The sequence below is a fragment of the Myotis lucifugus genome, unplaced genomic scaffold, assembly GCF_000147115.1.
Source record: "Myotis lucifugus unplaced genomic scaffold, Myoluc2.0 scaffold_25, whole genome shotgun sequence".
Lineage (NCBI taxonomy): Eukaryota > Metazoa > Chordata > Mammalia > Chiroptera > Vespertilionidae > Myotis > Myotis lucifugus.
Genome location: NW_005871073.1, coordinates 3745592 through 3762219, shown reverse-complemented (window position 1 = coordinate 3762219; position 16628 = coordinate 3745592). Strand labels below are relative to the sequence as shown.

General features: G+C 40.0%; 1 protein-coding gene across 1 annotated transcript in view; it reads right to left on the bottom strand.

The window, feature by feature from the left end:
• Positions 1-16628, bottom strand: part of AK5 (adenylate kinase 5) — a 188041-nt gene that overhangs the window by 157324 nt on the left and 14089 nt on the right. Inside the window, exons 4-5 of the mRNA XM_023751811.1 lie at positions 12648-12817; positions 12424-12537 (exon numbers count right to left, since the gene is read on the bottom strand). Of these exons, the coding sequence (XP_023607579.1) occupies positions 12424-12537; positions 12648-12817 (284 nt within the window). The remainder of the gene's footprint in view (positions 1-12423; positions 12538-12647; positions 12818-16628) is intronic.

The following is a 16628-nucleotide window of genomic DNA, read 5'->3' as shown; positions in this document are numbered from 1 at the left end:
ATTTCCTGATCCATAGAAAGCAGGTCAGCTTATAAATATTGTTTTTCTCGACCACTAAGTTTTGGGTGATTTGTTAGGCAGCAACAGTACCTAAATTCTATGGCAAAGTCAATGATAACTGATTTTCTCCTTGTATGAAATTTTCACTTTATATAGGGCAATTATAAAAATCTCATCAACATTTTAACTTTAATGGTCTTTTGTAATTACAGCACATCACAATAAAAATTAATGGATAATCATCTAGTAATATATTCTCAATTTCAAAATCTAATTATTAAATAAATATAAGCAAGATTCCAAGTCAATAGTTTCAGGAGAATGCATCCACATTTTTTTAAATATTTTGAAAGTGCTAATACTTAGGAAAAAATTGTGTAATTAAAATTAAATCACTCCCATTAGAAGCAAATCAAATTTGTTCCCCATAGGAACAGCAAATCAAATTATGAGTCTGTCAAATCAATTCACTATGCAAGTAGGATGACAGCCCTCTGAGGATTGATTTTCTTTGATCTCTACACTTTTTTGGAAAAAAAATGTATCTAGTTGAGAATTTGTTATATATTCTATTTCACTCAGACTCTGAATTTAACTCTATTTTTAGAGTCCTTTTAAATGGCAAAGTTGAGGTTAAGTTACAGATCCTAGAGGAACTCACTACTAGAAAAAAAAGTTTAATATAGGCATATATACCTGTTAAAAAATTTTTTTAAATAGGCATGTATACCAGCTCCAACAGGTCTTACCCTCTTTTGTCTCACAATGCACAGATAAATGAAATTCACAAGAACTGTGTGTGCTCATGAGCCACACCCCCCTTGGAAGCACAACTCCCGGAGTCCTTTATTTCTCACCCAAGAAGCCTGAAGGAATGTAAATGAGGAGTGGCTTTATTATAGGGATAATCTCGGGTCTATTACTGTATTTGAAATAAATACTTCCTAAGCACTAGTGAAAGCTAAGGTGTCTAGAGAGGGTGGGACTTTAAAGTTCCCTCTTTACTTCTCCCCTTTGACCCCTCCACCACAACCCAAGTAAAAAATGCTTAGTGCCTGCTGTTACTAGGTATCAGTACTTTTTAAAAACATTAAATTTATTGGGGTAACATTGGTTAATCTAATATAATAATAGAGTAATATGCAAATTAGCTGGGACGCCATAATGTCACGACAGATCTATAAGTGGTAGAGAGCTACAGGAGGGCGGGGCAGTGGGCAGAGAGCTACAGGAGGGCGGGGCAGCGAGCTACGAGCAATGGAGAGCTAGCAGCGGCGGTGGGCAGGGTGGCCAGCTGAGGTAAGCAGCAGCGAGCTACTCGTGCACAGATTCGTGCACAGGGCTACTAGTAACATTATAAGATACATACATTTTTCTTTTTTAAATCTTTATTGTTGAAAGTATTACATATGTCCCCCTTTTCCCCCCGTTGACCCCTTCTAGCCACCTCCCCTCCACCTTTGGGAATCAGTACTTTTAACTAACATTACATCTCAAAACTCTGAAAATAAACCATGGTAAACTGCTGATTTAAACAAGAGTTTGGGTTTGTGTAAAAGAAGCCATTACTTTAAGTATTCCCCAAATGATCTCTAATTGCTATGAATCAGACATATTCAATTCCCTAGTCCATGCTTCCTTAAAGGGGGTACGTGCACCCCAGGAAGATGGCTCAAGATAAATTGGAGGGCAGAAAGAAAGAGTAGATCTGTTTAAATTAGCTTTTAAAAATCTGACAAGCAGGAGAAATCAAATATATAGGCTAATAGAGGGACCCCCACTAGATCAGACAGCTCTCTGTCACCTATGTAGGAGTCTACATGTCTTTGTAAGGCATTTCTCTCTTTCCTCCCAGCTCCTATTGCGCATGCGTGTGTGTGTGTGTGTGTGTGTGTGTGTGCGTGTGTGTGACAAACAACAATTACAATCAGACACAGTGTGACAAGAGGAGGACAAGAGGCACCGCAGGGTGTGGGCCTCCAATGCCTCGTCAGTGCCGGGAGTGGGGGACTGCTGTGAGCTGGAGAGCGCCTATACTAATGACAGCAGCGCTACTCAGATGTAGGCATGCAGACTGGGAGCAGCCAACTCTCCAAAATTTTCAAGATAAGCCAGAAAACTGCTATTTAATATGAAATCTCTCCATTTTAGTGATATGGTGTACATTTAAAAAAACTGCCTGAAGCCCACATTTAGCCTGAGTGCTTCTAGTCTATGACCGCGAGATTAGAGAAGGTGAGTGGTCTAGAGTCTAGAATATCTGTATCCCCTTCCTTGGAATCTTACCTCTGTCTCCACTGGCTGGTGGCTTTAGGCAAGTGTCTTAACTTGTCTGAGCTTTAGTTCCCTTGCCTGGTAAGTGGAATAACAACAGCTAATGTTGGGGAGTAAAGTGATAACACAATAAAAATAAATTATGTGTCCATTCAAATATAAATTTCTAGAAACAATATACTTTGCTTGCACCAAAAACAGAATCAAAAGTACAGGAACACTGGAAAAATCAGGCCAGTTGAACACCAATTGGTATCTATAAATACAGTAGAAAGTAAAAGTCTGGATCTTTTAGACATTTGGCTCACAGAAATATAAAAAATATATTTTTTTATTTTGCTTGGAAAAAAACCAGCCAACATTATCATCAAGGAAGTTCTGCATCGATCTCAGACAAGACAGCCAGGGGCACCAAACCACTCCCCACAGGGAAATCACGCAGAAGTGGATTCACAAGCCTAGCCAGGAAAGGGCCTGAGGCCGCTGTAGGGACCACTCCTGAGGAGGGAGAAACTGGGAAGAAAACTGGGGGAATCAAAAGAGGGGACACAGAGTGAAGGGAATTTTTTTTAAATATGTAAAACCAAGAATGGTATTGAGAACACCACCACTAACCAGTGGGTGCCCACCTGAGCATTAAGAGGAATCGGAAGAAAAAGTAGCTCATTCATAATAATAGCAAAACTATAAACTACCTAGGGACAAAGCTAACAAAAACATACAGCTTTTCCATAGAAGATTAGAAAACTTTATTTACTGAAGAACATAAAGTAAGGTCTGAATAAATGGAGTGATATGGCAATGTTAACGGATGGGAAGATGTCAATTCTCTGAAAATTAATCTATGTGTAATATCTGTGTTGAAATTCAAATAAAAATATGAACAGATTTTTATGAATCTGACAATCTGATTCTAAAATCCATGAAGAGTTAATGTGCCCTGGCCGGGTGGCTCAGTTTGTTGCAGCATTGTCCCCATATCAAAAGGTTGTGGGTTCAATTCCCTGTCAGGGCACAAACCTAGATTACGGGTTCCATCCCTGGTAGGGGCATGTGCAGGTGGCAACCAATCAATGTTTCTCTCTCTCTCTCTCTAACTCTATCTCTATCTCTCAAATCAATAAAAATATATCCTCAGTGAGGATTAAAGAAAAAGAGAATTAATGTATAGGCATAACCAATTTAGAAAAGAAAAAGAAGGGGAGGGGGTTGTCCTTTGGACATAAGGTTGTAATTTAGAGCTCTTCAATTAAGTCATGATATTGGCACAGAAATATGTAAACAGACAAAAGGAGTAGAGAAACCATATAGCAGACCCATGTCCATACAGGAATAAGTAATTTCAATGGACAAAACAAATGATCTTTGGGCCACTGGATACATTTTCCATTTTCATTTAAAACATACAGTAAAATTCTATCTCTACCTCACACTATATGCAACAATTAATGCAGATAAATACTTGAACCTTAAAAAAACCTTCCCTCTATCCTAGAAGGTCCATTTTGAAAAATATTCCAGAGAGGGTTTTTTTTTGTTTTTTTTTTTACATATGCAAAGGGAGATGTGTATAAGGATATTGGTCCCAATGTTGTTGGTCATAAAAATTTTAAAGCAATATGAAAGTCTACTAATGAAACATATTTATAGAATGTAACACTTATGAAACAGTGATACGAATAAGCTAGGTCTATAAGCATAAACACAGATACAGCTCAAAAACAGAATGCACGGTGAAACCAGCAAGTTATGGATGACATAAATAGATTGAGAAAATAGCTGCAGCAGGTCCCTGAGAGAAATAGGAAGTAGCCCAGCATGTAGAATGCATATGTAGATACATAAAACCAGAAAATGAGCTGGGGCCAGGGAGTTGACATACTACATTTAAATATAGATAGTTTAGTTTTAAAGTTTGAGTTAGATATTTAAATATTTAAATTAAAATATTTAAATATAGACTCAATATATATATTTAAATACAGATAGTTAAAATACCCCATATATATATTTTAAATATAGATTTGGTACAGGCTTCCCTCCTCCATTTTCAATAATAGCACCCCAGAGTTCTTACTGGTTTTAGCTTTTTTACTGTTCAGTTCACGAATCCTCAGTACAGAAGTCTGGTTTTTCTCCCCACTCTGATCCCATGGAATAGGAAAGTCTACAGCCTTAAAACACCTCGCTTAGGTTTGACGGAGGCCCTGGGCTATGCAGTGAAATCTTGGCTGTGCACTATTGCAGGATGTTCAGTTGGTGGTGAAGAGATCTTTGACGGCCCACTTGCCTATTTTGGTTGCTTTCCCTTCACTTATCTGTTATCTCATTTTAATAATCAGGACAAAGGTAAAACCATTTCAGATCGGGATCATATAAGGCAGGGGTGGGGAAACTTTTTCTGCCAAGGGCTATTTGGATATTTATAACATCATTCAAGGGCCATACTAAATTATCAATTTACAAACCAGCCTGCTATATTTGGTCGGTCATTTAATTAACTCACCCCTAATGCCTTGGCAGGGCCAGACCAAATTATTTCTCAGGTCTTATACAGCCCACAGGTTGGACATTCCCCACTCTTGATATAAGGGAAGAAAGGGTGTGTGTGTGGGGGAGGAGGGGGGGTTCCAATTCCAAAAACAGACCAGCCCATTCCTGAAAACGAATGCATTTGCCTCCCCCTCATTATGCCCCACCCCCCCCAACCTCCTCCAGACTTCTCTAGAAGCAGAGGTTAATCTGTGAGTTTGACAATTGCTTCGCCATTCTCTGGCCATTGAATTAAAGCTTGCACTGCTCACACCAATAGGAGGACAGAGGGTTCTTCTGGGGGACTAGGTCCCCACAGTGGGGGCCTGGTTGATCCTGGGTTGGTAACATACTGTGGACGAAAAAGGGGCCACATGATAACCTGACGAGCTCAGGGAAGGCCTACATGGTGGTCTTGCAAACTCAAAGACCTAAAGTAACCACAAAGGATGGTCTGAAATGAGAACTTTAACTAAAAGCAGTTATGGGGGGTAGTCACGTCCTAGGCCGGTATCTTCCCTGACAAAGGTCAATCTTTACCTTAACTGAGCCTATTGTCTTTTTGCATCTACGATAACATATGTTTGGAAAGTCAAAGTAATTTTTCTTATTCCGGACCCCTCAAGGCACTACTCTGCGAAGACCACAAATCCCCTCATTGTTATTGAGTTAATTATTGACTGTTAACTATCCTGCACCCACCTAAATAAAAGAGGTATGTGTCTTATCATTTTACTTTTTAGTCCAATCCCAGAGGTTTCCCCACTTTGCTTTCTCCTGCCTCCCTAATCTATCACCAATGGAGTTCATGTAACTTACTTACGTCTCCTTTTTTTGATTGTAATGTATAAAACAAGGTGAAAAACAGCCATTCTCTGGTGCATTATCCCAATACCTTAAGAGTCTGCTTCCCAGCAACTGTCGACAGTTTGGTTCAAATAAACTCACAAAAATTCTTTAAAGGTTTGAATGTTGTTTGTTTAACCTTAACATTACATTCTGCATCCCTTTTTCCTTCCAACCAACTGGAACCTGGCCATGGCAGTGACCTAGCTTTCATCGCACAGATGTTAACCATGTCCCAGGGCAGTGGCTCTCAAAGTGTGCTCTTGAGGCCCCTGGGGATTGCTGAGACCCTTACAGGGATGCTATAGGTCGGAACTGTTTCCATGTTAACACTAAGAAATTATGTGTCTTTTTCACTGTCATTCTCTCAAAAAATGTGCAGTGGTGTTTTCCATGGTTACATGAAATGTGCTATCACAGTAGCTGGAATGCAGCAGCACACGTAAGAATCCAGCTCTCTTCGATTAACCCAGAAATTAAAGAGATTTGCAAAAATGTAAAGGAGTGCCTCTCTTATCACTAATTTTTTGTTTTGGAAAATATGGTTGCTTTTCATTAAAATGTGTTATTTATGTTCATGGGGTGGGGGCAGGGAGATTCCCTTACAGCCCAGCCTGCACCCTCTCCAATCCGGGAGACCTTGGGGGGATGTCCAACTGCCTGTTTAGAGCCCCAATCCCAGGGACATCCCTCTCAACAATCCTGGACTGCTGGCTCCTATATCGTTCACCTGCCTGCCTGCGTGGTTGGCCCCTTAACTCCCCCCTCCTGCTGTTCTGATTGCACCTAGCTGCCCCCCCTGCGTGGCTTGGTTGCCCTTAACTCCCCCGGCTGCCTGCCTTGTCGCCCAATTGCCCTCCCCCCCCCCAGTGTAGTTGCCCCTCACTGCCCCTGCTGCTGGCTTAATCCCCCCAAACTGCCCCCCCCCCCCCGCCGTCCTGGTCACCCCTAACTGCCCCCGCCCCCCCCAGCCTGGTCGCCTCTTACTGCCCCCCCTGCCAGCCTGGTTGCCCCTAACTTCCCCCCTCTGCCAGCCTGGTCACCCCTCACTGCCCCCCTGCCGGCCTAGTCGCCCCATGCAGCCTGCTTATTCAGTTGTTTGGCTGTCCCCCACTAACCCCCCTGCCGGCCTGGTCACCCCCAACTGCCTCCCCCTGTTGGCCTGTTTGCCCCACACAACCTGCTGTTCAGTCGTTTGGTCATCCCTCACTAACCCCCCTGCCGGCCTGGTTGTAGGCAGCCATCTTGTGAGGGTGTAAGGGTCAATTTGCATATCACCTCTTTATTATATAGGATGATATAAAATATTTTTACATTTCTGTTTTAATTTTTTATATGGTAAATATCAATCGGTAGAGCCCATGTAAATGAAAGCTTTTTGAGATCTTTAGTGCCTTTAAACGTGTAAAGGGGTCCATGACCAACAAATTTGAGAACCACTGCCCCAGGGACAATGACTTGGGAAGAACCTGCAGCATCTCTGAATGAATGTGAGGACTGAAGCTGTCTGGCTCTCACGCACAGTGAGGCTGTCACATAGAAGAGAAATCAGTTTCTGTGTGATGCCACTGTATCATTTTATCTTTTTTTTTTTTTTACAGCATCTTGTATTTACTCTGAATAATAGAGACAATAGTCATATAAGTGGGACACTATCTAAAACTGAAATATGTGGCATTGGTTTGCTTGGGCAGTAAAAGCACAGGTATTTTAGGCTAGAAAATTAATGGCTCTTGTCATGTCATTGCAAAATATTTGGTACAACTATTACTTGTGATAACTTGAAGGCAACTGATGTTCCTGTGGAGCCCATAGCTAGAGAAGAAATGGCTAGAAAGAGCTAGAATGTTGGTACGTGTTGACTGTGCTCTGTTGCACTTAGCAACATATTACAATAGGTAACCCAAGAAAAAAAATGACCAATCTGCAATCAGATAAAGAGAAAAAAAAGTTTGAAAAGCGAACTGCTTGTATACCTCCAAACAGAGGAAGACAAGGCTATTATTGCTCCAAGGACTGCCATTAACCACCCCGTTGCACTTAAAGATAAAAAAAAAAAAAAAAAGGAACCAGCCCTAAGCCAAAACCCAAACTGTGGATGTTGTTTTCCTCTCCAAGCCTGTTGTTTTATATGGCCTCCAGGTAACTGCCATCAAAATGAGAAAACAAAGAAATAAAGTGGTTTAACACTATACCCAGGAAAGAACTTTGAGTGTAGTTACAGGCAATGGAACTAACTGGAGACAAAAAGAGAAGAAGTCTACCATATTTTTGAGGAAATGGTTTTACCAAAGTAACCAAAAGCTTGTATTTTTTTCAAACTTAAAATAGCTCTCATGAGTGTAGTCACCAACATGTCACTTTGATGTGGCTATGCTGGGCAACAGACAACAGGAAATACTTCTCGAAGGGCGGGGGTGGGGGCGGGGGCTCAGAAGGGAATAGACAAAGAGTTATTCCGTGAGAGCAGAAGCAGGAGTTGCCTAGCCCGGGAAGTCAGTGTATTGCCAGGGCAAGAACCCTTTGCAATCCCTCCCTCACAGAATTTGTTATTTGCTATGGTTCAGTGACTACTGTATATTCAAATAGGAGCCTTTATTTCACTTCTCCTGGTCTTGTTTTTCCGATGTTGATTGATGGCAGGGAAGGAAGACAAGTTGATGTTTAGCGCATAGGTGGCTGAGTATGAGGAGTTAACCCTGGACCTAATGGAGAAAACTGCACATCTAGTAGAAATTCTTGAACTAGAGAATGGGTCTCTGAGTTGTTTTCCTTCGGGAGTGAGTGAGTACATTCTATGTGTGGGAAGAAGGAAGCAAGCAGACAGTTGGATGGCTGGAGGGCAATGGAACTGTGATAGAAACTACTACTAAGTTCTCTTCTCCTTCCATAGTAATAAAACGGTAGCCAGACACCCAACTTCCCGACTGGACTACATTTCCCAGCCTGCCTTGCAACTATAACATGACTGAATTCTCAATAACACCATGAAGTGATGGATGCCACTTCCAGGTCTGGGACTTCAGACCTTCACACTCTCTTCCCCTTCCATACCAGCTGGACCCCACATAATGGCAACTCTGCTTCGACCATATGGATGGTGACAGTGTCCCAGAGGATGGCAAAACAACTTGGGAGGGACCGTGATCCCGAGATTACTTCAAGAAGAAAAGCTGCCCAGCCAATGTGGACAGTTCACATTGATGCTATTACCCCCCCAAAAGTATACTGCTTTGTCTTATAAGACACTTAAGGGTTAGTTCTTTTTGTTACACTGGTCTTAGCATCACTAGTATATGGCTGGCATCAGAAATCCCTCTCTTCTTATATCCTGGACCTGTGAGGAAGCCTTGGAGAAAATTTCTGCATATGGGCGTATATGCCCACATGTGCACTAAAAGGAGCTGGTTAAAAACAAACAAAAGAACCTTGAGGAGTCGTGTGTAATAAAAACAGTATTTGGTCTTTGATTCAAATTACTGGCACAGAGCTTCTAAGACCCTTGAAATTTTCTGATGGGAGTGTCTTTTGTTGTTCATAATGACCTTCTGACCACATCTGTGTCGAAGCTAATGAGGTGACCCAGGGTGGGGCCCCTATATAACATCAGAACCGGGCTGATTGCTAGAAAGACCAGACCTGAGATTAGAAGGTGGGACTTTCAGCCTCACTCCCTGACCTCCAGGGAGGGGAATGGGTTAGAGATCGAGTTCCAAAACCTCTTCAATAATGAAATTTGGGAGCTTTTGGGTTAGTCAATACATTAAAGGGCTGGAGGGTGGTGTGCCCAGAGAGGGCATGGGAGTTCCACACTCCCAGTCTCATACCTTGCCCTTTACCACGCTTCTTTTGACTGACTTGCATCCTTTCTAATAAACTGGTAAATATATAAGTGTTCTCCTGAGTTCTGTGAGTTGTTCTAACAAATCATTGAACCTGACCAGGGTGTTGTGGGAACCCCTGAATTTATAGGTGGTTGGCCTCTGGGACTTGGGAATGAAGTGGGGGAGGGAGCAGTCTGGTGGGACTGAGCCCTTTACCTGTGGGGTCTGTGCCAACTCTGAATAGTGTCCGAGTTGAATTCAATTGTTGGACATATGGTTGATGCTGATGGATTGGAGAACTGGTGTGGGACATCCCCACACATTTGGTGTCAGAAATGGTACCAGAAAAAAAAAAGATACCCCAGGAGCTTACAGTACACATAGGTTGTGGAGCAGTCTAACAAGAGCCTAACACTTTGCTTTACATAAACACTTCAGCTTTGCCTCTGCACCCTCTGAACTCCTGTAGTCAGCAATGGAGACATCAGCCTCAGGGATCGCTGCACTGCCCACAGTGGCCAAGAACCTCTAGGTTGCTATGATGCCAACCTAAGAAGATGAAAAATGGGTCTCTTCCAGACTCAAGAGTGTAGCTGAGAACAGCATATACATGTGACTGCACATTCTAGAGAGATACCTGTTAGAAGGTTTCCCCAAACCAGCACCCATGCTCAGGCTGTATACAAGTAGGGGGAGATTGATTTCCAGAGAGAGTTCCTGGAGAGTTGTGTGTTTTTTGCCCCTTTCTCCTACCTGCCCCACTATAAGCCACATGAGGAAGAATTTCAGGATCTGAGATGTCATTTAGGTTTCTGAGGCTGAGCCAGGCCCAACCTGAGGGTAGCAGAGATATAGTAAATTAAGCGAGAAATTGAAGTTTTGATTTAGATTGAACAGGACTTTTTTTAAATTAAATTTTTTACTGAGATATAATTGTGGACTAGACTTTTTAATACCTGCAAATGAGACTCTCTGTTCATGTTTTTAAAGTGACCAGAAAAGCTACTGGATCTCCCTTAGTTATTATCCAGGGGAGGAGAGAGAGACATGATATAGGATGTTTGAAAGGCAATAGAGAGAATCAAATGGATTTTTATGCCTGTGCTTGCCAAGTGCATCTCATTCAATGCATAGGATGGGGACCAGGTTTGGGTGGGGATGCCTGCCAGCCTGGAGCTCATGCTCCACCAACAGCCAAGAATCATATGGAATGGCCACCAGAGCATTTTCACTAGCCGTTCCATGTGGCAGCAATAACAACAACAACAAAACATTGATTTTCCTAGTATTTCTCCCATCAAGGCGAGAGCAATTAGAACCAAGCCCTTAAACCGAGTGAGCACAGAGGCTGTGGCCTGACTGTGGAAGGAGGAGGGAGAAAGACCCTGCTGCACAAAGGCGTCCTGACACAATGAAAGGGAAGATTCAAAGAAAGGCTTTAGGAAGCTCTCTTCTGGCCTCAGACTGCCTGCCTCCAGGCTTCCTCCACGAGAGACACAAACTTCCATCTTATTTAACCTCATCCTCTCTGATATAATATCTGTAATATATTAAACACTTCTTTAAATAAGTAAAAAAAAACAAAACAAAAACAAACACCAGGTCTGTAGAAATATGGACAAAGGAAAGCAGGTAATTCACACATGAAAGAAATACAAATGGCCACTACATATATGAAAACGTACTTAACCTAAGTAGTAACTCAAGAAATGTAAATGTGAAAAATGAAATACCATTTCTTATGTATTATGTTGGCAAAAATTTTAAACATGAATTTTATCTGGTTGAAAAGAATGTGAATTATATCTGGGAGAAACAGATTCTCTCATTCAATATTGATGAGACAACACTTGGGAAGACTTTTTGCCAGACAGTCTAGAAATAGCTATAAATGTTAAAAATGCATCTGTATGAATATGTGCACATATGCATGCATGGGTGTGTCTGTGTGTGTAACATACAGGAAAAGGCCTGAAATATATATATAAATAACAAACTTAATAGTGTTTTTGTTTGTTTGTTTTTTAAAAATATATTTTTATTGATTTCAGAGAGGAAGGCAGAGGGAGAGAGAGATTGAAACATCAATGATGAGAGAGAATCATTGATTGGCTGCCTCCTGCACGCCCCCTACTGGGGATCAAGCCCGCAACCCGAGCATATGCCCTTGACCAGAATTGAACCAAAGACCCTTTAGTCTGCAGGCTGATGCTCTATTCACTGAGCCAAACCGGGTAGGGCTTAATAGTGTTTTTATTAGGAGAGGAGGGTCAATGATGGACAGAGGATATTAATGAACTCTCACTTTTTATACCAGGACTTAAAATTTTTATAGCCAATAATATTTTTGTAATTCAAATTTTTAAATTAAAAATATCAGTTACACTAGCTTTTCAAAGTTTAAATAGATATTCAAAATGTTTTCATTGATTTATTTCCCTTTAAAATAGATGTGTTGGGTGCAGAGCAGGCATAATCTACTCAAATCTGAGTAATTTCGGCAACCTGAACCCTCCTTGGTGATAGGTAGATAGTTTAGTATTTCACAACCCCGGGAAGAGGGCTTCCTTAATTGGTAACAATGCAAATACAGGTGATATTGTATATCACTGGGCAGTAACGAGTAAGACTTGTTTTAGTAATTAAAGATTAAAAATGCAATCTTAGGGAAAGAATTTGAAATAAAGGCTACAGAGATTAGAATTTTCAATAAAAAAATTAAATCTGCTATTAATTTTTATCTTTTCTTTTTGGCAGAGTCTGTCTTCAGTTTTTAAGCTTGTATGCCAAGGAAATGACCTTCTGCCACCTCGTACTGCTGTACTTGCCTGTTTTCAGACCAGAATTCATTCCCAACAACAGCAAGTCTTCCAAGAAGTCTTTTTAAAAAAATCTCTAAGTTTTAGGTAAAAAGTAGGTCATTTAAAATATAAGAAGACATTCTTACTTGGTCCTCAAAAGATAGAGCCTGGGCAACATCTCTTGGGAATCCATCAATAACAATGCCCTCTTCATCAGGAATTTGCATCAATCTCTGTTTTATCTCTGTAATTGTTGTTTCCTTTTATAAAAGAAAAAGGATGAAAAATCACAATTAAGCTAAGTATACTCACAACTAGTATAAAAACTACAGAAGTGTTAAAAAAGAAAAAGCAAATTATACAGCAGTACCTGTGGGGCCAATTCTCCAGTTGTAATTATTTTGGCAATGAGACTCCATTTCCTGTTGCTGCTGGCACTGTGGATCTTCTTTCTTAATAATTCTCCCACTGAAATGTACTGGAATCCATAACGTTCTGCAATTTTCAAACTTTGAGTACCCTTTCCACTTCCTGGACCACCTACGATTTAAAACAGGTTAAATGGTGACCTTCTGATACAGTAAGAAACTCCCCTTTATACAATGATTGCCTTCATCTTCAGATGCAGCTTCTAGACCAGTGATGGCGAACTTATGACACACGTGTCAGAGGTGACACACAAACTCATTTTTTTGGTTGATTTTTCTTTGTTAAATGGCATTTAAATATATAAAATAAATATAAAAAATATAAATCTTTGTTTTACTATGGTTGCAAATATCAAAAAATTTCTATATGTGACACGGCACCAGAGTTAAGTTAGGGTTTTTCAAAATGCTGACACGCTGAACTCAAAAGGTTCACCATCACTGTTCTAGACCAATAGTAAGGAGCAGGACAGGTACGTGTTCCACTGGTGGCATCCCAATCCCATCCCTGAATGCAGAGCGAGTGTAGATTAACCAGAGAATGGGTAGAACTGTGGTGATCAACTGCATTAAATGAGAGACAGTTTTTCCTTTACCTATTTTATTAAATAACTAATTTTTAAAAAATTTGAACAATGCAGGTGAAAGAAACCTTCACTATTATTCTATGCAAGCTCTCAGTTTTTTCCTCATAAACAAAGAAAAATCTATGGCATACAAAGGGCAATGACTGAAATAACAGACTTGTGTTTCATGTCATAAAGAGTTGATGTGTAATAGGGTGAACTATAACAATTATTTTTTAACCAAAGGCACACTAATTTTTTTAATTAAAATTTTAATTGAATTTATTGGGGTAACATTGGTTAATAAAATTGTATAGGTTTCAAGTGTACAATTCTCTAATAGATCATCTGTATATTTTATTGTGTGTTCACCAACCAAAGTCAAGTGTTTTCCCACCATTATTTATTCCACCTTTACTCTCTTCTACCCCCCCATTCCCCTTTACCTCTCATAATCACTATACTGTTGTCGGTGTCTATGAGTTTATTTTTATTTTTTTTGCTTATTCCCTTCACCTTTTTCACCAGGTCCCCAATAATATTGACACAACTTATTTAAATCTTTTCTTGAACTTTTTCTGCTCATGCATGTCCTTGCCCTATCTCCTTTAAGTTCAAGTTTTGTGTAGCAAATATGCAGAGTGAATGAAATAGATTCTTAAGGTAGAATAATTTTACAGAACTCATGATAACTTTGATTTTGTTATATGTTGGTGTAAAATAATCGACATTTGCAATATAACATAATACTAATACTTGGTAGTTGCCATTTAATTTAAAAGCATAAGTACTAAAATAATTATGAATATATGGCTCAAATTTTACTTCCAAATCATATTAGATTATTTTATTTAATTTATATTTCTAAACAAGCTAGATGATTTGGAATCTAAAGTTTGAACAAATTTCAAAATACAGCATAGTAACCAGCCCAGTCTGATTTATTTGTTAACAATTATAAAAATGAAATGTTTTCAAATACCTAAGCATAAATTATTGACTGTAGACAAAATATCTTTAAAGTCAATGTCTAACAAGTAATAAAATGCTTTGGTAATATTCATCAAAATATAATTATAATTTATTAAGCAATATTGAAAATAAAACTTCAATAGGAAAATGAGTTGATGTTCTCTCTACTAATTCAATATCTTAAGTTTTGGAGGGTAGAAGTCATTTTATATATAGTTATTTAGTAAATATTTTTTATTCTTGTTGTAAATAATCCTATATAATAAAAGCCCAATATGCTAAGTGTCTGGTCGGCCGTTCAACCAATCAAAGCGTAATATGCTAATGATATGTTAAGGCCACTCAACCACTCGCTATGGTGTGCACTGACCACCAGGAGGAAGACGCTCTGACTGGTAAGTTAGCTTGCTCCTGGGGTTCAGCCAATCGGGATTGAGCGAGATAGGCCAGACCCACCTTGGAGCCCTCCTGTGGCCCCTCCCCAGTTGGCCAACCTCCTGCATCCCTCTCCGGCCCCGATTGTGCACTGGTGGGGTCCCTCAGCCTGGCCTGTGCCATCTCACAATCCGGGACCCCTCAGGGGATGTGGGAGAGCTGGTTTAGGCCCCATCCCACAGGCCAGGCTGAGGGACCCCACTGGTGCATGAATTCATGCACTGGGCCTCTTTTATAAGTGAAAAAAAGAAAAGACAAGTGTTTTGTTTTGACAGAAGAGTTTCAAGTGGGTAGACTTAGGGCTTATTTTCTCATTAAAAAATTTATGTGCAGAAGTCTAAGATCAACTAATATAATGAGAATTACCTCTGAACCCCAATCCGAAATAATGTACCAAATAATATCTGGCTTTCACCTTTTTATTGGTTTATTAAACGTAGTATAGGAATTTATTTACATTTTTTATCATTCTCTAACAACCTCAAATACTATTTGATTGGATTTAACATTATGAACTATTACCAGATTAAATTCATTACTTTGCAAATCAAAAGTTAGTTTGGGTTCTAAATAGCTGCTTTTAGTTTATTAGCCTATGGGCAAATCATGGATTGGCTTGAAGGGAAAAAATTATGACCATTCCATCAAAATTTCATCAAAAATGATTTGATCCCTAAAGAAAGTTATCTTTCATACACTATATTTTCACATTTAATCTTACAAACCATCAAAGAAATAGATATAAATTCCACTGAATTTTAAAAAATTAAACATACTAAGAAATTTACAGCATCTTCACAGAAAAAAAATTGTTTTTTGTCAACTAATGAAGGCAATAGCAGACAACACAATTGATTAATACAATTGACAGAGAATAGCATTAATTTATTAGATGAATTTGATTATAGAAACTTCTTAAAATTGCCCTAATTTTCTTAGATAACGTAAGGTTTGACGTTTCCTTTCTTCTTTTATCTCAATTCTCTAAAAATTATTTATAATCATTGGTTTTGTATCATTCTTGCAATACAGAAAATTTACAATTCAGCATGCAAGTCTAAAACCAAAATCACACCCTTGTAAAGCAAGTTGATTTTACCAAGAAACAAAGGAATTGTGAAGTGGAGGATCTATATCTCCTCCAAAGATCTTGGTTTACTGAAATATTTTAATCATTTTTATATAAAACTCACAATCACAAAACATTCACCTATGTGCTGTTTTACACAAGAGCAATTTGGTATTTCACTTTTTTCATAGTCAATCAAGACTCCTTTGCTCATCCTGTTAATAATCACCAATATTTACTAACAGGAACAAGAATTTGAATAATATCTACACTAATAAAAGAGAAACATGGTAATTGGCGTACGACCGCTACCCTTTTCATTGGCTAATCAGTGAGTATATGCAAATTAACTGTCAGCCAAGATGGCGGCCGGCAGCCAGGCACTGAAGCGAGCATGAGGCTTGCTTGCTGCGGACTCCAACGTTCCCCGCCTGCGCTGCCGGCCTCTGAGCTACAACTCTAAGCAACTATGTACTTTGTTGCAAATAAGAAGATAAACAAAACTCCAGAAACCAGCGGGACTGAAAGCCAGCCGGACCGAAACATTGTATCCATGTTTTCAGCAGCGAGGCCTCAGAGCTAAAGCTGGCCCAGAATAAAAAAAAAAAAAAAGAAAACAAGGAGCGGTTGGGAGCTTTAGTCACTCGCCACCCGGTAAACAACCCTCAGCCCCTCACCCAGACTGGCCAGGCACCCCAGTGGGGACCCCCACCCTGATCCAGGACACCCTTCAGGGCAAACCAGCCGGCCCCCACCCGTGCACCAGGCCTCTATCCTATATAGTAAAAGGGTAATATGCCTCCCAGCACCGGGATCAGCGTGACAGGGGGCAGCGCAAAACCCCCTGATCGCCCTGCGCACGGTGTGTGACAGGGGGCGGG